Raw genomic sequence first — 24,258 nt, 5'->3', positions numbered from 1 at the left:
GTCTGGGTTTTAGAGGTGGCCAGGAGAACGGTACAGTTCGGACAACATTGTCCGAATGTGAAATTTGGTGGAGGAGGAATTATGGTGGGGGGTTGTTTTTCAGGAGTTAGACTTGGCCCCTCAGTTTCAGTGAAAGGAACTTTGAGTGCTCCAGGATACCAAAACATTTTGGACAATTCCTTGCTCCCAAACTTGTGGGAACCGTTTGGAGTGGGCCCCTTCTTCTTCCAACATGACTGTGTACCAGTGCACAAAGCAAGGTCCATAAAGACATGCATATATATATTTTTACTGCAAACAAGTATGTGTGTGTGTATATACACACACACACACACACACACACACACACATGTATGTATGAATATATAATATATATACATATATATATATACATATACACACATACTTGTTTGCAGTAAAAAAATGATTCAAACATTTGAGCATTATGTTTGTTTGATTACAATAAGTTTCGTTATCCTAACCATTCTTGCCACTTCATTTCACACACACACACACACACACACACTAAAACAAATTTAAAGTCTTTGTTTTGGACATATACATCAGTATCGTACTTTGGCCTTAATATTGGACCGAGATATTGATACCGTTACATCCCTAATATACTGTACATACACACATATACACTCGTATGCGCACACACAAGTGCAGACGGGTGTAATACAAGTCTAGTCTACAGTCACTGCAGAGATGCATGTGTCTGTTCTCACACTTATAGACCCGGAAGGAGTTGGGGAAGAAAAAAAGGCATTTATAGTAACAGGAAGAACGTCTGGCCAGCATTTTGCTAAACCTTCATTTTGAGAAACTGCAAGAATGCGGTCTTGACAAAAACAGGAGTTTTTGGCCTAAATTAGAAAGGCAAATGTATTTCATGTTCTTTAAGAGGTTTTTAACAACACACCAAACTGAAATAAGTACTGGCTAAAGGTAGCTGACATAGCTGGCAATTAAAATATTGTCTAGTAGCTGCCTGACAATAATAACACTAACCTCACAACACTTGCCTAATATGGCCTCAAACTCCACATTAGCTGCTCATCATTGGACATGGAAAAGAAAACACACTCTGTGCTCCCAAAATACACTGCAGCTTAACGGTGTATTTAGGGAAGGCAGAGTCTTACACTCTTGTCACAGTGAACAGTGGACAGAAAAAGACACACTGCTACTGTCTGTGATGATGGTAATGATGATGATGCAAATATAAATCGGCCCAAATATGACTGCTGTTGGCCATAAAGTTACTTTAATCACCATTCCACCAAATTAATGCCATTGTCACAGGAAGTAAAATGTATCAATATACAATGAAATTAACTGTAAAAAACAACTTTCTATTACATAAACAGCCCTACACATGTCGTTCTGGATGCCCCTGATTGCTTTGTTTTATTATTGTCATGATCCACGACTTGGAACATGTCATATTCTGGTTTTGGTTCTGTTTTGTATTTCGTTTTGTTATGTGACTCCCTTAGTTCCCGGTGGCACTTCCTGTTTTGTTCCGTTTCTATAGTTACCCATTTGTGTCACCTTCCTTGTTTTTCACACACACCTGATTGTTGATTATCCCTTCTATTTAAGCCCGCCTTTGTTTGCCATTCGTTCTCGGACTCTCATTTGCTTCCACGCAACAGATGACGTCGCTCTTACCGCATTGTGGTAATCTACTTTTGAGACTTGTTAGCTGCCAAACTAGTCTTGCCCTGTTTATGTCCCTACCTTACATGCTAGCGCTTTCTGTTTGTTTTGTCTAAGTGCCTTTGTTCTTAGTTTGTTTTAGTGTTCTTTAGTGTACAATTAAATTATCATTCCTACCTTCACGCTGTGTTCCATCTCCGCTGCACCCACGAGAGAACAAAACATCACCACGATGCCAGCAAAGCGTCACAATTATCTTTGTAACAGAGGGCTCTTTGAAGGTCGCAGATTGACTGGACATACTACTTATGTGGTCATTCCAGTATATGCTTGAGTGAGGTCTTCTAGTGTTTCTGAAAAAATTATTGCATCATTCAAAACCTCTGCATGCCCTGGGGAAAAGTGTGATGACTTTTTTGTACAAACCCCGTTTCCATTTGAGTTGGGAAATTGTGTTAGATATAAATATAAACGGAATACAATGATTTGCAAATCCTTTTCAACCCATATTCAATTGAATGCACTACAAAGACAATATATTTGATGTTCAAACTCATACATTTTTTTTTTTTTTTGCAAATAATAATTAACTCAGAATTTCATGGCTGCAACACGTGCCAAAGTAGTTGGGAAAGGGCATGTTCACCACTGTGTTACATCAAATTTTCTTTTAACAACACTCAAGAAACGTTTGGGAACTGAGGAAACCAATTGTTGAAGCTTTGAAAGTGGAATTCTTTACCATTCTTGCTTGATGTACAGCTTAACACTAGAAGACCCTGAGAGCAGCCATTTTGGGGGTTCTACCTATAAAACCCACAGGTCAGCCGATCGGCTGGAAGGCCCTCCCTTTGTTATGTTAACGAGGCAATCAGGTTGCAGTGACATGAGCATCATGGCCACATTGGTCATTAGCATGGCAGTGCCCCTTGGGTGCGCTCTCTGAGCACATCTGAGAATTGAGGTGTGAATGTCTTTTGTCTTTTGCGTAAAGACGACCTGAGGAGTTGAGCAGAACCTGGCACAGATCAAATCCATAACTGGTATTTTGAAATCAGACATATAATATCATATCTTTGACAAAACATCACATTTTGGTATGGGTAAACAGCAACAGTCAGTCTGGTTATCTATGAGTTGAGACTGGGAGACAGGAAAAGAGAAAATAGAGGCAAAGAGCAAAACAGGCAAAAACAATATACAAATTCTAAAATAAAACAAATCAAATAGGTTTCTGGTGTATCTCAGTTTGAAAAAAATGTTATATAAAATAAATCATTATCTTGTACGGATAAAAACTTGATGAGCAGTTCTGTAAATGACTAGTGGGGCTACCACAGATTTTGAGTGTTTTTTTTAAATGTGGATCTGTTCTTTTACTTTTCCTATGTGTCTGGTGGGGATGTTGGAAGCCCAGTAGTGTTGTAGGGTCCTGATAACTTCTACATCCTTCTACATATATTACATTTTGATTCAGTTAATATTTTCTGCCCAGGCTGCCACCTTGGGAAACTGGTGAAAGACAGACAGTCAGTTAGCAGCTCCTATCTGATTCTCCCCCTTCCCCATTTTATGTCAAGGTGTTTTATAGGTAGAGCAAAAAATCCTGGGTCTTCTAGTGTTAAATTGTTCAACATTCCGGGGTCTTGTTGTCGTATTTTACGCTTCATAATGCACCTTACATTTTCGATGGGAGACATGTCTGGACTGCAGGTGGGCCAGGAAAGTAGCCACACTCTTTTACTACAAAGCCCCGCTGTTGTAACACGTGGCTATGCATTGTTTTGCTGAAATAAGCAAGGGCGTCCATTATAATGTTGCTTGGATGACAATATATGTTGCTCCAAAACCTGTATGCACCATTCAGCATTAATGGTGCCTTCACAGATGTGTAAGTTACCCATGCCTTGGGCACTAATGCACCGCCATACCATAACAGATACTGGCTTTTGAACTTTGCTCCTATAACAATCAGGATGGTTATTTTCCTCTTTGTTCCAGAGGACACCACATCCACAGTTTCCAAATATAATTTGAAATGTGGACTCGTCAGACCACAGAACACTTTTCCACTTTGCATCAGTCCATCTTAGATGAGCTCGGGCCTAGCGAAGCCAGCAGCGTTCCTTGGTGTTGTTGATAAATGGGTTTCACTTTGCATAGCAAAGTTTTAACTTGCACTTACAGATGTAGCAACCAACTGTAGTTACTGCCAGTGGTTTTACGAAGTGTTTCTGAGCCCATGTGGTGATATCATTTACACACTGATGTCGGTTTTTGATGCAGTACCCCCTGAGGAGTCAAAGGTCCATAATATCATCGCTTACGTGCAGTGATTTCTCCAGATTCTCTGAACCCTTTGATGATTTTACAGACCGTAGATGGTAAAATCCCTAAATTCCTTGCAATAGCTCGTTGAGAAATGTTGTTGTAAAACTGTTCGACAATTTTCTTACAAATTGGTAACCCTCGCCCCATCCTTGTTTGTGAATTACTTAGCATTTCATGGAAGCTGCTTTTATACCCAATCATGGCACCCACTAGTTCCCACTTAGACTGCACACCTGTGGGATGTTTCAAATATATGTTTGATAAGTATTTCTCAACTTTATCAGTCTTAATTGCCACCTTTCCCAACTTCTTTGTCACGTGTTGCTGGCATCAAATTCTAAAGTTAATGATTTGCAAACATTTTTTTTTATCAGTTGTAGCATATTGAACTGAATATGGGTTGAAAATTATTTGCAAATCATAGTATTCCGTCATATGTAAACAGGGTTTGTATAGTTCATGATAATTAAACTGACTTAAATTTTTAAGATTTTTTTTTGTTGAACCACTGTAATGTGTTGAGTATCAACATGCTCTTAGCATTAATGCCAAGTGGCTAAATTTGATATATTTTTCACCGTATTTTTACACACTGTAAGCCGCTACTTTGTTCCTATGCTTTGAACATCTGAGGTCCTCTCCAAGGTTTCTCATAGTCAGCATTGTCACTGGCGTCCCACTGGATGTGAATTTTCCCTGCCCACTGGGTGTGAGTTTTCCTTGCCCTTTTGTGGGTTCTTCCGAGGATGTTGTAGTCGTAATGATTTGTGCAGTCCTTTGAGACATTTGTGATTTGGGGCTATATAAATAAACATTGATTGATTGATTGAACCCTGCCACTAAGTTTCGCTGATTGGATCGCTAGCTTCCGCACAGCATGAAGGTCCATGACTATGACTTTTATTTTGTTTGATCAGCCATTTTACTGCTGTGTTTAGAGCACCGTTTGGAAACAATTAAGGTATGTAAATAAACATTCAGAAAATATTTTGTACAAGTATATATCTGCGGCTCATAGTCCGGTGTGGCTAATAACTGTAAAATTATTTTTTACATCTAAAATTTGGTGGGTGCGGCTTAAAAACCGTTGTGTAAAATATGGTAATTCTATGCTAAGATCTCCTTCCTGATATTTTCTGTTCGCTTACTCAAATGACTCATTTTGAGCTTAGAACCTTGTATAAAAACAAAAAATTGTTGAATATGTGCATTCAAAAAAGACAAAAGTTGAAGTTTCTTTAAAGAAGCAAATGTAGCAAACTTCAGTGAATGTTTCAGAATTAAGTTATTCAAGTTTTGCTTGATGATTTTTGAAGCTATAAATATTTAAAGCTCAGCAGCACGTCCTTACAAAAACACAATGATATTAGAATGTTGAGCATAGTGAGGCGGTATTTATTTTTATATAAGGGTTGTCATTTTCACATCATTAGTTATTATTCAACTTAATGTGACACCGTTAGTGTGACTCTTATACCGCATGTTACAATAGTGAGGCCCCCAAAGGCTGAAAACAAAGTCATGTAGTTGTGATAGTTTTAGTATAAACATGAATCCTGGAGACATTGGACACCTTAGCTGCTTTATATTTAATGATGGCTGCAGCTTACATGTCTCGGCCCAGACACACCAGTCGGAAAAAGGGCCATGCTGCCAAATCAGGGCCCACACTACAACTATGCAGGGCAATACGCACACTGCGGGTCAAGACTTTCCATTAGCTAACTCGGGTGGACTCACATCCTCTATAGCTGGGAACGGGTGTTGTCAATCACATTCACATCACTTTCTCAAACAAACAAACTGTTGCACAAAAAAAATCAATTCTACACAATGTCAACACACTCTAAAACCTTGGATAATTAAAATGGAATTAGACCTAGTGTGAGTGTGAATGTTGTCTGTCTATCTGTGTTGGCCCTGCGATGAGGTGGCAACTTGTCCAGAGTGTCCCTCTGCCTTACGCCCGAATGCAGCTGAGATAGGCTCCAGCCCCACCCGCGACCCCGAAAGGGACAAGCGGTAGGAAATGGATGGATGGATGGCTGGATGTTGAAATAACAATGATAGGGCTCTGAAAGGGGAACTGCACTTTTTTTTTTTGCCAATCATTCCCAATCATTATGAGACAAGAACACACGTTTTATTTTTTAGGATTGTACAATTAAAAAAATTTATAACACAAGCAAGATGGGGCTAATGGGATTCCCATATGTTGCCTTCAATGCCCGCTAAAACAACTTCTAAAAAAAACTTCTAAACCCTCTATCAATATTTTAAATACATTTAAATACATTCTGCAGGTAAATATATAATGTTTTTACAGACACATTCATAAAAGTACGCAACATGTACAATAAATACCATATTTTGGTCATTTTAAGCATTACTGGTGCTTATTTCCTGGGCACACTTTATTATCTGTCAACAAACGTGTGTTTCTGCTTCCCTCAATACATGTGTTTGCTAATCGTGGCAGAGTTCGTAATAAGACGATAGAAACAACTATTTTCGGAAAAATGAGGATTCACAACCTTATCTTTTTGAACCCGAATATACGGGGGATGAACCGCTGCTTATAAAAGCTAAGAGAGCACGAAGAGGGGCTGAAACGTTGGAGCAGACGGAAGCAGAGAAAGTCAGGACCTGACTTGGCGGGGTAAAGGTAGCACTTGCCAACATGTAGACAGCAATGGAAAGCTTCTGTTGCACTGAGTGGCAAATACTATTAACATCGATGGAAAGGCTTTTTGTATCTGGCGAGGACACTGATCAAACAAACAGCATCACAAAAGAAGACAAACTGTTTGCGCTAACAAACCCTGCAGTGGCAAAACAAAAAAATAATTCTACCTACCCAAACTCAACTGGAAACATCCCCGACCAGCTTGACCAAACCGATAATTGTCCATTGAGTAAGTCACTATAAATTTGATCATGATACATGCAGAACATCATGTTTGTGGTTAGAACTACATACACTGTGGACAAACAAAACATGAAATGTGGGCTAATACTTAACAAATGCTGTAATATGATTGTTCATGTGCTTTCAGTCAGTACATATTGGTGTCCTATCGCATTGTGTTGTGCAGTAAAAACTCAAAAGTGATTCAGCTACTGATGCAGAGGCTAGCTTTAGGCGTCGCGAAGCGATGTGTTACTGTGCTAGAAAACACATTCCTCAGCGTTTGCTCTTACAACAACAATATCACTACAGCTTGGTTATTATACAGGATACGAAACATAAATAAAGTATTGTTGGCAGTTTTTGGATGCATTTTAGAGTAATTTAGAGGCAGAAAAAAATGCTCCCATTTGCAGCATTGCCATGAGCCAATTAAAAATTAGAATGCAAAAAAACTCCCAACTTGACTTCTTGTACCTCATAATGATTGTCAATAATAGGCAAACTTAAAAAAAAAAAAAGTGTGGTTCCCTTTAAAAGAAGTAGAACAATATACTTTTTGAGGCCTTCAGCAATATTAAGATAATAATTTTGGTGACAATCATGATATGAAATGCTCATACACCTACATTAGTTACATCCCCACATGTATGTAATAAACTAGTCTGTTTGTCACACCCCGCCTCGGGTGAAGGTAATGTAACATTTGCAAACCAGACTTCAAATCAAGGATGGCAAGGCACGCAGTGGTAACAATTTACAAACATTTATTGAAATCCCACAAAAGTGTCAAGAGGTGAACAACAAGAGGAAGACAAAGCACCCACAATCTCAGTAGTTGTTTAATATATGAAGACCGAAACTTTTGCTCAGGACAGAAAACCTCCTCTGGCAGTGACAGACAGCAGACTGGCAGAAACATGGCATTTTCCCCACTTAAATAGCCCATAACCCCGCCCACTAGCTGGGACCAATTTGACAGGGGAAATTAAGAAATCAGTTATTTTGTAATTTACACCATAAGTAACTATCACATGTCTAAAAAATATTCACATTGTACTTTTGTATTTGTGTAGCAGTTAGAGATGCGCGGTTTGCTGTCTCATCCGCGGAGTCCGCAGATAAACCGCGGGTCGGGCGGGTGACATGACGAAAAAATAGATTTTAATTAGATTCGGTCGGGTGGCAGTTGAACCATCCGGAAATATTTAATATACATGGTTCAAAGAGCCATTTAAGACCCTTGTCACAAAGCGAAGAAGACAATAGGAGACGCTAATATTCTCTAGAATGACTGCCGGCAGTCACCCAGATAATAAGTATTAGGGTGTGCTATGAAGTCATTGACTTTGTCGCCTTCTACAGCATGTACGATCTGCTTGTCAGTCCAGCAACATGATGTGTGTGGCTTTCGCAGCAACACGCACACGACTGCAAGGCATACTGGGTGACACCGAGTACACTTATGGTTGTGATATAAACAATTTTAACACTCTTAGTAATATGCGCCACGCTGTGAAGCCACACCAAACAAGATTGACAAACACATTTCGGGAGGACATTCTCCCAATAACACAACAAATACCCAGAATCCTTTGTATCCATGACAATTCCTGACTATTTAATACACCCCGCTAGCAGCAAACCCTGTCAAAGCAGGTGTGCTCACCTACATAAAGCCCTCAGCCCCTTCCTGACTCTTTTAGCCACACCTTCAGAGCCATGGTGAGTGACAGGTTGCAACTTGTTTGTGGCGCATGCTTTTCACAAACACGATTGAATATTTGTAGTGTGTCAATGTTGAGCTTCTTAACAAATGTGGACGGTTTGAGAGGAAGCCAAAGGTCAAACAGTGACAGTGTGGGGTCAAACTGTCACACTGTTGTGTTGTTCACATATTATTCGGCACACTTAAGTGCCTTTTGTGCTTTTCCGCTATGTTTGGTGGAGTTAATATGTCAACACCAGAAATGTATCGTTCATATAATCTCCCAGCCCTGCTGCTCATGTTTGATGGCATCAGTCGATGTAAAAAAAATCCTTACTTTAGTTACATCCCTAAATGTAATAAAGTAGTCTGTTGTTCACATATTATTCTGCAAAATGAAGTGCCTTCTGTGCTTTTACGCCATGTTTGGTGGAATTAATACACCAACAGCAGAAATGTATCGTTCATATAATCTCCCAGCCCTGCTGCTCATGTTTGATGGCATCAGTCAATGTAAACAAAATCCCTACATTAGTTACATGTATTTACATGTAATAAACTAGTCTGTTGTTCACATAATATTCGTTAAAATTAAGTGCCTTCTTTGCTTTTCCACCATGCATGGTGGAGTTAACACGCCAACAGCAGAAATGTATCATTCATAGAATTTCCCAGCCCTGCTGCTCATGTTTGACAGTATCAGTCAATGTAAACAAAATCCCTACATTACTTACATCCCTAAATGTAATAAACGAGTCTGTTGTTCACATATTAGGCAAAATTAAGTGCCTTCTGTGCTTTTCTGCCATGTTTGGTGGAGTTAATACAACAACAACAGAAATGCATCATTCATATAACCTCCCAGCCCTGTTGCTCATGTTTGATGGCATTAGTCGATGTAAACAAAATCCCTACATTAGTTACATCCCTAAATGTATGTAACAAACTAATCTGTTGTTCACATATTATTCGGCAAAATTAAGTACCTTCTGCTTTTCCGCCATGTTTGGTGAAGTTATTAATACGCCAACAGCAGAAATGTATCGTTCATATAATCTCCCAGCCCTGCTGCTCATGTTTGACAGTATCAGTCAATGTAAACAAAATCCCTACATTAGCTACATCCCTACATGTGATAAACAAGTCTGTTGTTCACATATTAGGCAAAATTAAGAGCATTCTGTGCTTTTCCGCCATGTTTGGTGGAGTTAATACAACAGCAGAAATGTATCGTTCATATAATCTCCCAGCCCTGCCACTCGTGTTTGATGGCATCAGTCGATGTAAACAAAATCCCTACATTAGTTACTTCCCTACATGTATGTAATAAAGTCGTCTGTTGTTCACATATTAGAGGGTTTCCCACACAATCATTTATTTGTGGCGGCCCGCCACGAAAGAATTACGGCCGCCACAAATAAAATAAAATTAAAAAATATATATATTTTTTTAAATATATACTTTTTTTTTTCCGGCTTTTGACTCGCTCGACCGCTCATAAAAGCAATGGGACTGTCTGTGAATGGAACTTGTAGTTACATATTATGTAAATATGTAAATATTATATAAATAAGTACATATATATGTACATGTGTTGTAATTATATTCCAACTCCGCGTTCTTCTTGGTCATCGCCGCCGCTGCTGCCTGTAACACGTGCTGAATGTGGCTTGGCATTGTCTTGCTGAAATAAGCAGGGGCGTCCATGAAAAAGACGGCGCTTAGTTTGCAGCGTATGTTGTTCCAAAACCTGTATGTACCTTTCAGCACTAATGGTGCCTTCACAAATGTGTAAGTTACCCATGCCTTGGGCACTATTGCACCCCCATACCATCACAGATGCTGGCTTTTGAACTTTGCGTCGATAACAGTCTAGATGGTTCGCTTCCCCTTTAGTCCGGATGACACGATGTCGAATATTTCCAAAAACAATTTGAAATGTGGACTCGTCAGACCGCAGAACACTTTTCCACTTTGCATCAGTCCATCTGAGATGATCTCTTGCCCAGAGAAGCCGGCAACGTTTCTGGATGTTGTTGATAAATGGCTTTCGCGTTGCATAGTGGAGCTTTAACTTGCACTTACAGATGTAGCGACAAACTGTATTTAGTCACAGTGGTTTTCTGAAGTGCTCTCTAGCCCGTGTGGTGATATTCTTTAGAGATTGATGTCGGTTTTTGATACAGTGCCGTCTGAGGGATCGAAGGTCACGGTCATTCAGTGTTGGTTTCCGGCCATGCCGCTTACGTGGAGTGATTTCTCCAGATTCTCTGAACCTATTGATGATGTTATTGACCATAGATGTTGAAATCCCTAAATTTCTTGCAATTGCACTTTGAGAAACGTTGTTCTTAAACTGTTTGACTATTTGCTCACGCAGTTGTGGACAAAGGGGTGTACCTCGCCCTATCTTTTTGTCGTGAACGATTGAGCATTTTTTGGGAAGCTATTTTTATACCCAATCATGGCACCCACCTGTTCTCAATTAGCCTGCACACCTGGGGGATGTTCCAAATAAGTGTTTGATGAGCATTCCTCAACTTTATCAGTATTTATTGCCACTTTTCCCAACTTCTTTGTCAGGTGTTGCTGGCATCAAATTCTTAAGTTAATGATTATTTGCAAAAAAAAAAGTTTATCAGTTTGAACATCAAATATGTTGTCTTTGCAGCATATTCAACTGAATATGGGTTAAATGATTTGCAAATCATTGTATTCCGTTTATATTTACATCTAACACAATTTCCTAACTCATATGGACACAGGGTTTGTGTTATTCTGCAAAATTAAATGCCTTCTGTGCTTCTCCGTCATGTTTGGTGGAGTTATTAATACGCCAACAGCAGAAAAGTATCGTTCATATAGTCTTCCAGCCCTGCTGCTCATGTTTGATAGCATTAATCAATGTAAACAAAATCCCTACATTAGTTAAATCCCCGGGCAGCATGGTGAAACAGGGGTTAGTGCATGTGTCTCACAATACGAAGGTCTTGAGTAGTCCTGGGTTCAATCCCCGGCTCGGGATCTTTCTGTGTGGAGTTTGCATGTTCTCCCTGTGACTGCGTGGGTTCCCTCCGGGTACTCTGGCTTCCTCCCACCGCCAAAAACATGCACCTGGGGATAGGTTGATTGCCCATCCATCCATCATCTTCCACTTATCCGAGGTTGGGTCGCGGCGGCAGCAGCCTAAGCAGGGAAGCCCAGACTTCCCTATCTCCAGCCACTTCGTCTAGCTCTTCCCGGGGGATCCCGAGGCGTTCACAGGCCAGCCGGGAGACATAGTCTTCCCAACGTGTCCTGGGTCTTCCCCGTGGCCTCCTACCAGCTGGACGTGCCCTAAACACATCCCTAGGGAGGCGTTCGGGTGGCATCCTAACCAAGTGCCCGAACAACCTCATCTGGCTCCTCTCGATGTGGAGGAGCAGCGGCTTTACTTTGAGCTCCTCCCGGATGGCAGAGCTTCTCACCCTATCTCTAAGGGAGAGCCCCGCCACCCGGCGGAGGAAACTCATTTCGGCCGCTTGTACCCGTGATCTTATCCTTTCGGTCATGACCCAAAGCTCATGACCATAGGTGAGGTTGGGAACGTAGATCGACCGGTAAATTGAGAGCTTTGCCTTCCGGCTCAGCTCCTTCTTCACCACAACGGATCGATACAACGTCCGCATTACTGAATACGCCGCACCGATCCGCCTGTCGATCTCACGATCTACTCTTCCCCCACTCGTGAACAAGACTCCTAGGTACTTGAACTCCTCCACTTGGGTCAGGGTCTCCTCCCCAACCCGGAGATGGCACTCCACCCTTTTCCGGGCGAGAACCATGGACTCGGACTTGGAGGTGCTGATTCTCATTCCGGTCGCTTCACACTCGGCTGCGAACCGATCCAGTGAGAGCTGAAGATCCCGGCCAGATGAAGCCATCAGGACTACATCATCTGCAAAAAGCAGAGACCTAATCCCGTGGCCACCAAACCGGATCCCCTCAAAGCCTTGGCTGCGCCTAGAAATTCTGTCCATAAAAGTTATGAACAGAATCGGTGACAAAGGACAGCCTTGGCGGAGTCCAACCCTCACTGGAAACGTGTCCGACTTACTGCCAGCAATGCGGACCAAGCTCTGACACTGATCATACAGGGAGCGGACTGCCACAATAAGACAGTCCGGTACCCCATACTCTCTGAGCACTCCCCACAGGACTTCCCGAGGGACACGGTCGAATGCCTTCTCCAAGTCCACAAAGCACATGTAGACTGGTTGGGCAAACTCCCATGCACCCTCAAGAACCCTGCCGAGAGTATAGAGCTGGTCCACAGTTCCACGACCAGGACAAAAACCACACTGTTCCTCCTGAATCCGAGGTTCGACTATCCGGCAAAGCCTCCTCTCCAGTACACCTGAATAAACCTTACCGGGAAGGCTGAGGAGTGTGATCCCACGATAGTTGGAACACACCCTACAGGTCCCCCTTCTTAAAGAGAGGGACCACCACCCCGGTCTGCCAATCCAGAGGTACCGCCCCCGATGTCCACGCGATGCTGCAGAGTCTTGTCAACCAAGATAGCCCCACAGCATCCAGAGCCTAGAGGAACTCCGGGCGGATCTCATCTACCCCAGGGGCCTTGCCGCCGAGGAGCTTTTTAACTACCTCAGCGACCTCAGCCCCAGAAATAGGAGAGTCCACCACAGATTCCCCAGGCACCGCTTCCTCAAAGGAAGACGTGTTGGTGGGATTGAGGAGGTCTTCGAAGAATCCCTCCACCGATCCACAACATCCGCAGTCGAAGTCAGCAGAACACCATCCGCACCATACACGGTGTTGATAGTGCACTGCTTCCCCTTCCTGAGGCGGCGTATGGTGGTCCAGAATCGCTTCGAAGCCGTCCGGAAGTCGTTTTCCATGGCTTCCCCGAACTCTTCCCATGTCCGAGTTTTTGCCTCCGCGACCCCTAAAGCTGCACACCGCTTGGCCCGTCGGTACCCGTCCACTGCCTCCGGAGTCCTATGAGCCAAAAGAACCCGATAGGACTTCTTCTTCAGCTTGACGGCATCCCTCACTGCTGGTGTCCACCAAGGGGTTCTGGGATTACCGCCACGACAGGCACCAACAACCTTGCGGCCACAGCTCCAATCAGCCGCCTCGACAATAGAGGTTCGGAACATGGTCCACTCGGACTCAATGTCCCGCACCTCCCTCGTGACATGTTCAAAGTTCTCCCGGAGGTGTGAATTGAAACTCTCTCTGACAGGAGACTCTCCCAGACGTTCCCAACAGACCCCCACAATGCGTTTGGGCCTGCCAGGTCTGTCCGGCATCCTCCCCCACCATCGCAGCCAACTCACCACCAGGTGGTGATCGGTAGAAAGCTCCGCCCCTCGCTTCACCCGAGTGTCCAAAACATAAGGCCACAAATCCGATGACACAACTACAAAGTCGATCATGGAACTGCGGCCTAGGGTGTCCTGGTGCCAAGTGCACATATGGACACCCTTATGTTTGAACATGGTGTTTGTTATGGACAATCCGTGACGAACACAAAAGTCCAATAACAAAACACCACTTGGGTTTGGATCCGGGCGACCATTCTTCCCAATCACGCCTCTCCAGGTTTCACTGTCGTTGCCAACATGAGCGTTGAAGTCCCCCAGTAGGACAAGGGAATCACCCGGCGGAGCACTTTCCAGTACTCCCTCGAGTGTACCCGAAAAAGGTGGGTATTCTCACCCTTTTGATTGGCAACACTAAATTGCTCCGAGTGTGTGTGTGTGAGTGTCATTGTTGTCTGTCTATCTGTGTTGGCCCTGTGAGGAGGTGGCGACTTGTCCAGAGTGTAACCCGCCTTCCGCCCAATTGTAGCTGAGATAGGCTCCAGTACCCCCCGTGACCCCAAACGGGACAAGCGGTAGAAAATGGATGGATGGATAGTTACATCACTACATGTATGTAATAAACTAGTCTGTTGTTCACATATTATTCGGCAAAATTAAGTGCTTTCTGCTTTTCCGCCATGTTTGGTGAAATTTATACGCCAACAGCAGAAATGTATAGTTCATATAATCTCCTAGCCCTGCTGCTCATGTTTGATGGCATCAGTCGATGTAAACAAAATCCCTACATTACTTACATCCCTACATGTAATAAACTAGTCTGTTGTTCACATACTATTCTGCAAAATTAAAGGCCTGCTGAAACCCACTACTACCCACCACGCAGTCTGATAGTTTATATATCAATGATGAAATATTAACATTGCAACACATGCCAATAGGGCCTTTTTAGTTTACTAAATTACAATTTTAAATTTCCAGGGAGTTTCATCTTTGAAATGTCGTGTAATGATGACGTACACGCAAGACGTCACAGGTTTTTAGGAAGTTTGAGTGCTGCGCACACACACAGCTAATTGTCGTCTGCTTTAACGGCATAATTATACAGTTTTTTGGACATCTGTGTTGCTGAATCTTTTGCCATTTGTTCAATTAATATTGTAGAGGTCAATGTAGAAAGATGGAGTTGGGAAGCTTTAGCCTTTAGCCACACAAACACAGTGATTCCTTGTTTAAAATTCCTGGAGATGAAACTTTCCTATGGATCAGAGCGCGGTCAAGAGAAAATGGATCCCGACCACATGTCAACCAGCAGGTTTCGGTGAGAAAATTGTGGTTAAAAAGTCAGTTTTTACCGGAGAAAAGCTGAGCTTGTGCCGTCCATAGCTGCCGTCGACTCAACTGAGACACTGCGCGTCAAGACAACCGTGGAGACACCCTTCCGACTATCAGGTAATATTAAACTCACTAAAACACTAGCAACACAATAGAAAGATAAGGGATTTCCCAGAATTAACCTATTAAATGTGTCTAAAAACATCGGAATCCGTCCCAATGCAATCGCGTTTTTTTTTTTTTTTTTCCTAGTCCGTCGCTGTCAATATCCTCAAACACGAATCTTTCATCCTCGCTCAAATTAATGGGGAAATTGTCGTTTTCTCGGTCCGAATAGCACTTTTTGTTGGAGGCTCCCATTAAAAACAATTTGAATATGTAAGGAGCCATCAAACATGTGACGTCATCGTCTGCGACTTCCGGTAGAGGCAGGGCATTTCTCTTAGCACCGAAAGTTGCGAACTTTATCGTGGATGCTCTCTACTAAATCCTTTCAGCAAAATTATGGCAATATCGCAAAATGATCAAGTATGACACATAGAATGGACCTGTTATCCCCGTTTAAATAAGAAAATCTCATTTCAGTAGGCCTTTATGGGCCTTCTGTGCTTTTCTGCTATGTTTGGTGACATTAATACGCCAACAACAGAAATGAATAGTTCATATAATCTCCCAGCCCTGCTTCTTTTGTTTGATGACATCAGTCGATGTAAACAAAATATTTTAGCAGTTTAAACCAGAGCCTGACACTACTCAGTGTTTTTGTTATGGAATAGAGCAATAACGATGTCATTTCAAGACAAAACAAGCTTGTTGAGGCATTTTCCTTACATGCCTGAAACTAAAATGCCATTGCAGCGTATGCCTGTTGAGGATTCACAGTCCCACTTTTGAATATGTGCCGCTGCGATACAAGACAGCAGGCGAGCGTGTGATGTAACGACAATGCAGCAAGTGATGTAACCAACTCTGCGGGAAGCAGCCGGCATCTGCAGCAGGCTGCACGCTGAGATGATGCTGCGGACTGTGGAGGTGTGACCGGCACCTTGGACAAAGACACATGCAGGCTAACGCTAACCGTACCGTGAATCGTCAATTCACGGTGTTTCCATGGCAACCGTCGTTTATTCACCTCTCAACGTGCATCTGTCACGAAGCTCTTCATACAAACATGACCGTCGAGTCTTCTCATTGTGTATGGCACGGGAATTTTTTCGAAAACCTTGCAGATGTAAAATATGTTTCTGAAGGTTTATATAATATGTATCTCCGCACCAAAGTGCATAGATGAGTCTTTTGTATGAGCAATAAATAATTTTCCCAACAAAAATACACACATGTCACATGTATAATACATGTTGTTAAACAGTATTTTTTTCGTTGGGAATGTTCAGAAATTCCTTGAAAATGGGTTAAAGGGCGTTATATTAGTGGTACGTCTGTCAATGTTTATTGACTACATTTAAGCTAATGCACTAGGCTAGCTTGCTAGCTCGCTAACAGCCGCAAATAGAGTCTCCAAGTAAACAAACAACTGTCTCTGGTCAACACAGCATTAACTCCTCGGCGTCTTACCTCCCGGACGGCTTATCTGGTGCGGCCGATCCCAAACTGTGAAAGAGACAACTCCAATCTCGCTAGCCAGCCATTATTGCTGAAGATGCCGCTCGTCTTCAAGCCTTTTAGTCTGTCCGAATGCTGCTGACGAGCACTGTGATAAAAACGCAGCTTCTCCTCGCTTGCCCGTAAAGCACCACTCAAGAGCGACACGACATTGTCGCGTACTGCAGGGCTTATCTGGCCAACGCCCATACATTCCCTCTTATGTAAATACAATACAATAGGATTCATAATTGAAGATAAAGTATGTGAGTTTTTTTAATAAAGTATGTAAAACAACTGTCACTAAAGGGGGGAAATTACCTTGCGTTCTCAGTGGATAACTTACGGTTAATGACGCGAAGTGCAACCCAATTGAAAACAAGAGTGGGCGTGGCTGAAATGGATAACGGACCCACTCTCTCTCTCTCTCCTGTCCAGTGGTCGTCAAGATACAACCTCTGGCATGAATCTTAATGATAAACAAAAGGCCAATAATTATGATGCAAGTCGTACGAGGAAGACGAACATGATGGAGACAGTTGGTGGAGCTCACTGACGTAAGTACTTCGTCGTCCTTTTTTTTTTTTAAAGCACCTAGCGGTTAGCTTGGTGCTAGTGCGCCATCAAAGCTAGTTGTGTTATCTGACGTTTTAACACTTGAAAATGTTACCTGGTGCTATTAAAGATATGTTGGTAAGTGAGTCTTAGGTGTACTTTTGAGGCCATGCATACGATGACACAAGCCATCACCTCAGCTAATAAGTGATGCACCTGCACGGTCAACAATGGTGAGATAATAATATATTACCATGTTCTGTCCAGCCTGTTTGTCTTCTTCCCTGCTCAGTGAACAAGATGTCTTTGGCTCAAAGGGTGTTGTTGACTTGGGTATTCACCCTGGTCTTTCTCATCATGCTGGTCCTCAAACTGGATGGGAAGGTACAATATATGGACTTTTGTCTTCAAATTGCTTCATTTTCAAGTATTTGTGTTATTCTGAGCTTTTATTTGTTATAGTTTTTACACTCTCTTTGGTCTACAAGAAAACAGTTTATTATTTTGTTCTATTTATAGTGGTTTCTTAATAACCATCAATGCACTTAAGTGCATTGATGGTTAAAGGCCTACTGAAACCCACTACTACCGACCACGCAGTCTGATAGTTTATACATCAATGATGAAATATAAACATTGCAACACATGCCAATACACCGTTTTCATGTGACGTCATTCATCCGGGTCACAAAGTGTCGTGCGCCATTTTGAAAGGCAAAATATCGTCACGCAGGTTGATTTTCAATAGCTTCTATTCACAGCCAAAAGCACATAATATGGTAGTTTCGTGTTGGGTTAATGGGTGCACTAATCGCCGCCAAAGTTCAGTCAAACGTGGATTCTTTAGTATTCCTAAAATTCGTCGAAACGAAGGCAAACTTACACAGAAAATAAGCGAAGATTGGCGAAGGGCGTGGTTAGCCAGCATAAATAGGAAAGACGAGCCCTCCCAGTCATCGAAGATATGTTCAGATCATTTTGTTACTGATAAGAAAACGTTTTAGGCAAGTTTATTTTTCTCATATTCATACTGATTCTACGGTATTATTTTTTTACAGGCCCAGAAAACTCAGGTTATGTTTAATATTCTGATTCAAATCCGTTTAAGGACCGTTTAAATATGTACACCAGTAGTCAGTACACGATACAGATTCGCAACTCAGAAGCTCACTGGCACTGACCTCTCTTGCCAATTGTTCATGGAAGAAAATTGAATTAGGCCCTACATGTACTGTTACTTAGTAACTGTATACACAGTACTAGGAAATAATTTGAAATACAGTAATGAGTATAAATGGCCTTTTTTACTAGTTGAAATAAATACGGTACAGATTTACATACCCTGCCTGTCACCAAGACTTTCCCATTCGTCGTCATGCTGTACACATCTTTCACCCAACCATTCACAAACTGGTTGTAAGCCTCGAGTGATTTGAAAGCCTTTAACTCTTCCATAGTATAAGCACTCTTGGAACAAACCCGATAATTTAGAATGTCTATGTATGTTATAGCAGGAAGGCATTTGTGGTCAGCAGTCATTTTAGTTTTACAAACTTCGTACGGATCGATACCGATGCATTCTGTCTTGCTGTCGTGTCTTTGTCTCGTTTGTTTATCCAAACCATCTCTGTGCCGCTTCTTTGGTGGTTTACTGGCCATTTGCGTTGGTTTTGTAAGATTACTGATATTAGAACCGGTTTTGTGCAGTGGAATGCAGCGAAGCGAGTAAACAATGAAAGCTTGCCTCTCAAAATGGCCGCCCGCAGAGCATCATGGGATGGGGTAATCGAGTGTGAGAACTATGTATACGGCCGGTTTAGTTTACTAAATTGCAATTATAATTTCCCGCGGAGTTTCTTGTTGAAAACGTCGCGGAATGATGACGCGTGGGCGTGACGTCACGGACTGTCAGGAAATATTAGCGCAGCACCACTTGCGGCTAAAAGTCGTCTCTTTTCATCGCGCAATTAAACAGTATTCTGGACATCTGTGTTGTTGAATCTTTTGCAATTTGTTCAATTAATAATGGAGAAGTCAAAGTAGAAAGATGGAGGTGGGAAGTTTTAGCCTTGAGCCACACAAACACACGGTGTTTCCTTGTTTAAAATTCCTGGAGGTGAAGCTTTACTATGGATCAGAGCGGTCAAGCGAACATGGATCCCGACCATTTGTCCACCGGCAGGTTTCGGTGAGAAAATTGTGTTAAAAAGTCGCCTCTTACCGGAGATCTCTGGAGTTTGCGGCGTCCTTGTATCTGCCATGACTTCCATCAGACACTGGCCTTAAGACACCCGTGGACACACACCTATCAGGTACTATTTAAGATCACTAAAACACTAGCAACACAATAGAAAGATAAGGGATTTCCCAGAATTATCCTAGTAAATGTGTCTAAAAACATCTGAATCCGTCCCAATGCAATCTCCTTTTTTTTTCAATTTTATTTTTTTATTTTTATTTTTTTTCTAGTCCTTTGCTATCAATATCATCATCCACAAATCTTTCGTCCTCGCTCAAATTAATGGGGAAATTGTCGTTTTCTCGGTCCGAATAACTCTTGCTGCTGGAGGCTCCCATTAAAAACAATGTGAGGACGTGAAGAGCCCTCACCCTTGTGACGTCATCGTCTGCTACTTCCGGTACAGGCAAGGCTTTATCAGCACCAAAAGTTGCAAACTTTATCGTGGATGTTCTCTACTAAATCCTTTCAGCAAAAATATGGCAATATCGCGAAATGATCAAGTATGACACATATAATGGACCTGCTATCCCCGTTTAAATAAGAAAATCTCATTTCAGTAGGCCTTTAAGCTACTTGGAAATGTAGTAGGCTGATCTACAAGTTACTTTCAATACAGCTGAGCTACAGTGGAAGCTATCCTTCAAAATTTTTAGCAAGCTACACGGCAAAAGTAGCTTGCAACGTTAAAGCTACATACATAACTTAATGTACCACTTTCCACCTAACAAGAGAACATATGCTCAGTTTGATTTTTTCGTAAAATAAACACAAACTAGAAATGTGCCCTCTATCTGGCTTTTTAACTTTTAAACATTTCTTTTAAGTTGCGTACCATGTACAAAATGAGGGGAACAATACTAAAAGGCAGTGAATCAACAATAATAATGATAAATGTCCATCCATCCATCTTCTTCCGCTTATCAGAGGTCGGGTCGCGGGGGCAGCAGCATAAGCACAGAAGCCCAGACTTCCCTCTCCCCAGCCACTTCGTCCAGCTCTTCCCGGGTGATCCTGAGGTGTTCCCAGGCCAGCCGGGAGACATAGTCTTCCCAACGTGTCCTGGGTCTTCCCCGTGGCCTCCTACCGGTTGGACGTGCCCTAAACACCTGCCTAGGTAGGCTTTCGGGTGGCATCCTGACCAGATGCCCGAACCACCTCATCTGGCTCCTCTCGATGTGGAGGAGCAGCGGCTTTATTTTGAGCTCCTCCCAGGTGGCAGAGCTTCTCACCGAATATCTCTAAGGGAGAACCCCACCACCCGGCGGAGGAAATTCATTTCGGCCGCTTGTACCCGTGATCTTGTCCTTTCGGTCATAACCCAAAGCTCATGACATTAGTGAAGATGGCAATGTAGATTGACCGGTAAATTGAGAGCTTTAGCTTTCGGCTCAGCTCCTTCTTCACCACAACGGATCGATACAGCGTCTGCATTACTGAAGACGCCGCACCGGTCCGTCTGTCGACTTCACGATCCACTCTTCCTTCACTCGTGAACAAGACTCTGAGGTACTTGAACTCCTCCACCTGGGGCAGGGTCTCCTCCCCAAACAACTTAATATATCAGTGGCCTTGTGGTTATATCAGTGGCCTTGTGGTTAGAGTGTCCGCCCTGAGATTGGTAGGTCGTGAGTTCAAACCCTGTCCAAGTCATACCAAAGACTATAAAATGGGACTGATTATCTCCCTGCTTGGTACTTAGCATCAAGGGTTGGAATTGAGGGGTTAACTCACCAAAAAGGATTCCCGAGCGCGGCCCCCGCTGCTGCTCACTACTCCCCTTACCTCCCTGGGTGTGGAACAAGAGGATGGGTGAAATGCAGAGGGTAATTTTATCACACCTAGTGTGTGTGTATGACTATCAGTTGTATTTTAACTATAATACCTCAAATTGAGACATTTCAGCACAGGATAAATGACTGCTTTAACAGAAACTACAGTGGCAAAATGACAGTAACCTGACCAAAGGAAAAGTACAAAACATTTGTCTGACAAAAGAGACATTCACAAACTCCATATTCACATGAACGGAAATCAATTAAACTTAATATATTTAAAGTAAATTTATTTTTCTGACTGGGTAACTGAGTCAAATAAAATCCTACATTCTTTCCTACGTTCTTATAAAGGTTATACTTTTCATGACCTCAACTCACCTTAATGTGGGTTCTAAATTGTGTGTTCCATGTCGAGAGCAGTTTGGATGTGGGTTTACAAAGTAAAAAACTAAAAATGTTTTGGGCATTGTTTTGTCTAAACGCATACATTTGTCTAGGTACGGCGTATTTGCCATTTTCCACTAGGTTTCTTGTCTGTTTTTTTGTCGTCCCCTAAAAATTCCCACTTCTCTTCTGCGACTCCCTTATCATCTTGTGAGATGTGAGTGTGTCTGTTATGATTTCCCTTCCTGGTTAGATGACCCCCCTTATCTTGCTTTGGATTGGCCTGTCCACAATATTTTCTTAACCAATCGTGACTCACGGTAAACCTAACAATCACCATGGACTTTCTCCGTTTTTTTTTCTCCCCTCCTGGATTTTGCAGTCCATTACGCTTTATAGTAGCTTGTGGCTTTGATTTAAGCTACATGGATATAAATAAATATAGCTAAGCTACGGGAATCGCTATTTGTTTACACAGCTACCACCAAGCTATTGGGAAATGTAATTAAGCTATGTAGCTTGGTTGCTTGTAGCTCGTTAGTGCCCAACACTGCCTAAAAATATATTTCTCAGCTTTGGTCTTTATGGGCCACAATGGTACTAAGTACTCGGTTGAAATACACTTTTGCACCGCTTATGGCAGTTATGACAATGTTAAACAGATTAGATCTGAAGCCATATAAAAGTTTTTTAAGCGCAAAAATGGTGACTTAAGTGGTAATGCAATATTTTCAACAGTTTATTTAAGAAACATATTGTTACTTTTTAGTGTTAAGTTAGAATAAATCCATGTTAGCACTGTGTAATTGTATATAAATTAATTTTTTCTCAGTTTTAATGCATCCTTTGCAGTATATGTGATTACTGTATTTGTAATCAGCCTGAACTAAGCCTTGATAATAATCTTTGTGATGAACCCATGCTTTCATATCATTTGATAAGTTTTATGCTGTTAAAGTGTTAGTAGGTTAGATATAATTATTGAATATGAATAAAATCAGGAGTAGCTTTCCTGTTTTTGACTGGGCCCCGGGTATCTTTGCAGTGGAAAAGTTGGGCCCTGAGGTCAAAAAGGTTAAGAACCCCTTACCTGTTTTAACCTATATTATGTACAGTATTGTATATATTATTGTTTTTGTGGTATTCATTGTGTTAAATCTGGTACCTATGCAACTAAATTTTGTGCAATCTCATGTGTGCTGCAATGACAATAAAGTTCCTACAAACCTTGAATTCCACAACAAAATTGAATATCAACACTTGCCTGTATGCGTCTGATTGACAGGAAATCAGAAGCTGGTAAGGTCAGGAGCAAGGAAAGTGTTCTGTAAAAAGTGTAGGTTGTTAGCCATTTTAGTTTCAAGGTGCTTTTCGCCGCGACACGCAAAATTATTTGAACTGTTATTTCTATGAGTGCCATCCAAATTGCCAGCTATACTATAGAAAGATAGCTGATGATAAATCAGTAAAATTGTAAGATTTCTTCTTAAGGTTTGGATGGAGTTTGATGGGTGCAGCGCCCCTTGCAGAGTTAAAAAGTATTAGCAGTTACCAGCCGTGTGTCTGATTGACGCGGGTGGAAATGAAGCAAGAAGCAATGTTTTAGTAGTCTGGTGAGCACATGCGCAAATACAAAGATTGCCCCTACAAGATTTAGACAGATTAGATTCTGCGTCTCCCAGTGGTGAGAGCATGAAATTCCTATCATTTACCTTCAAATGAGTGCCTCACTGAGTGCAATCACACATTAAAATGTTTTGTTTTCTTTAGGTTCAGTGGAACTGGTTCCTCATCTTCCTGCCGGTGTGGGTCTTTGACGGCATCCTCCTCCTCATGCTCACCATCAAGATGGCCGGCCGATGTAAGCCGGGCTTTGATCCCCGCAACGGCTCGCCGGACCTGCGTCTGCGTGCCTGGTATCTGGTGGCCATCCTGCTCAAACTGGGCTTCTGTCTGACACTGTGTGCCAAGCTCGAGAGGCTGGCAGAGGTGAAGCTTACCTTGGTGTGCATCCCTCTGTGGACCGTGCTGATGGGAGCGCTGCTAGAATTGGGACTAAACATCTTTCCTGACAGGAGAGACGCCTAAAAGCTGAAGATCCTTCATCAAACTTTTGGAATAAATCACTACTGTGAACCATGCACTGGATTATTACATTACCGTACTATTCCGTTTCCATTAGTATAAAACATCATTTTGTCCTGCGCTTTGTGGGGATAATTATTTAAAGCTAAAACGTGACTGGACAGAAACATTGCATTTTTCACATGAATAGAATGTTGTTATGTACTGTACTCACAAGTTCCTTCAGATGTTCTGTGATTGGAAGTCAACTTATATGAAAATAAAATGTCCCTGCACTGGAATTGTCTGGTTTTCATAATGCATTGATTAGTAGCCACAGCTTTTACTTTACACTTAAAAAA

The 24,258-nt window shown here is 42.1% G+C and overlaps 2 protein-coding genes across 7 annotated transcripts in view; one reads left to right on the top strand and one right to left on the bottom strand.

Annotated features, from left to right (window-relative positions):
* LOC133560614 (protein PHTF2-like) overlaps positions 1-17,015 on the bottom strand; it is a 62,154-nt gene extending 45,139 nt beyond the window's left edge. For all 3 annotated transcript variants that reach the window (XM_061913326.1, XM_061913328.1, XM_061913327.1), the window contains exon 1: positions 16,850-17,015. The gene's annotated coding sequence lies outside the window, so the exon portion shown is untranslated. The remainder of the gene's footprint in view (positions 1-16,849) is intronic.
* LOC133560615 (transmembrane protein 60-like) lies at positions 8,612-24,198 on the top strand. 4 transcript variants are annotated; one of them, XM_061913331.1, is made up of 5 exons: positions 15,191-15,260; positions 15,326-15,391; positions 17,315-17,433; positions 17,724-17,815; positions 23,603-24,198. In XM_061913331.1, exons 4-5 carry the CDS (start codon positions 17,732-17,734, stop codon positions 23,918-23,920), a joined length of 402 nt encoding a protein of 133 aa, XP_061769315.1. In that variant the 5' UTR covers positions 15,191-15,260; positions 15,326-15,391; positions 17,315-17,433; positions 17,724-17,731; the 3' UTR covers positions 23,921-24,198. The 4 variants fall into 4 exon arrangements, with proteins under 4 accessions (XP_061769316.1, XP_061769314.1, XP_061769315.1 ...); XM_061913329.1 differs by having other exon boundaries at positions 15,202-15,260; positions 17,699-17,815; XM_061913332.1 differs by lacking the exons at positions 15,191-15,260; positions 15,326-15,391 and adding an exon at positions 8,612-8,629.
* The last annotated feature ends 60 nt before the right edge of the window (positions 24,199-24,258 follow it).

The sequence above is a fragment of the Nerophis ophidion genome, linkage group LG10, assembly GCF_033978795.1.
Source record: "Nerophis ophidion isolate RoL-2023_Sa linkage group LG10, RoL_Noph_v1.0, whole genome shotgun sequence".
Taxonomy (NCBI): domain Eukaryota; kingdom Metazoa; phylum Chordata; class Actinopteri; order Syngnathiformes; family Syngnathidae; genus Nerophis; species Nerophis ophidion.
The sequence above is the reverse complement of the archived record's forward strand: the minus strand, read 5'-3'. Positions and strand labels throughout refer to the sequence as shown.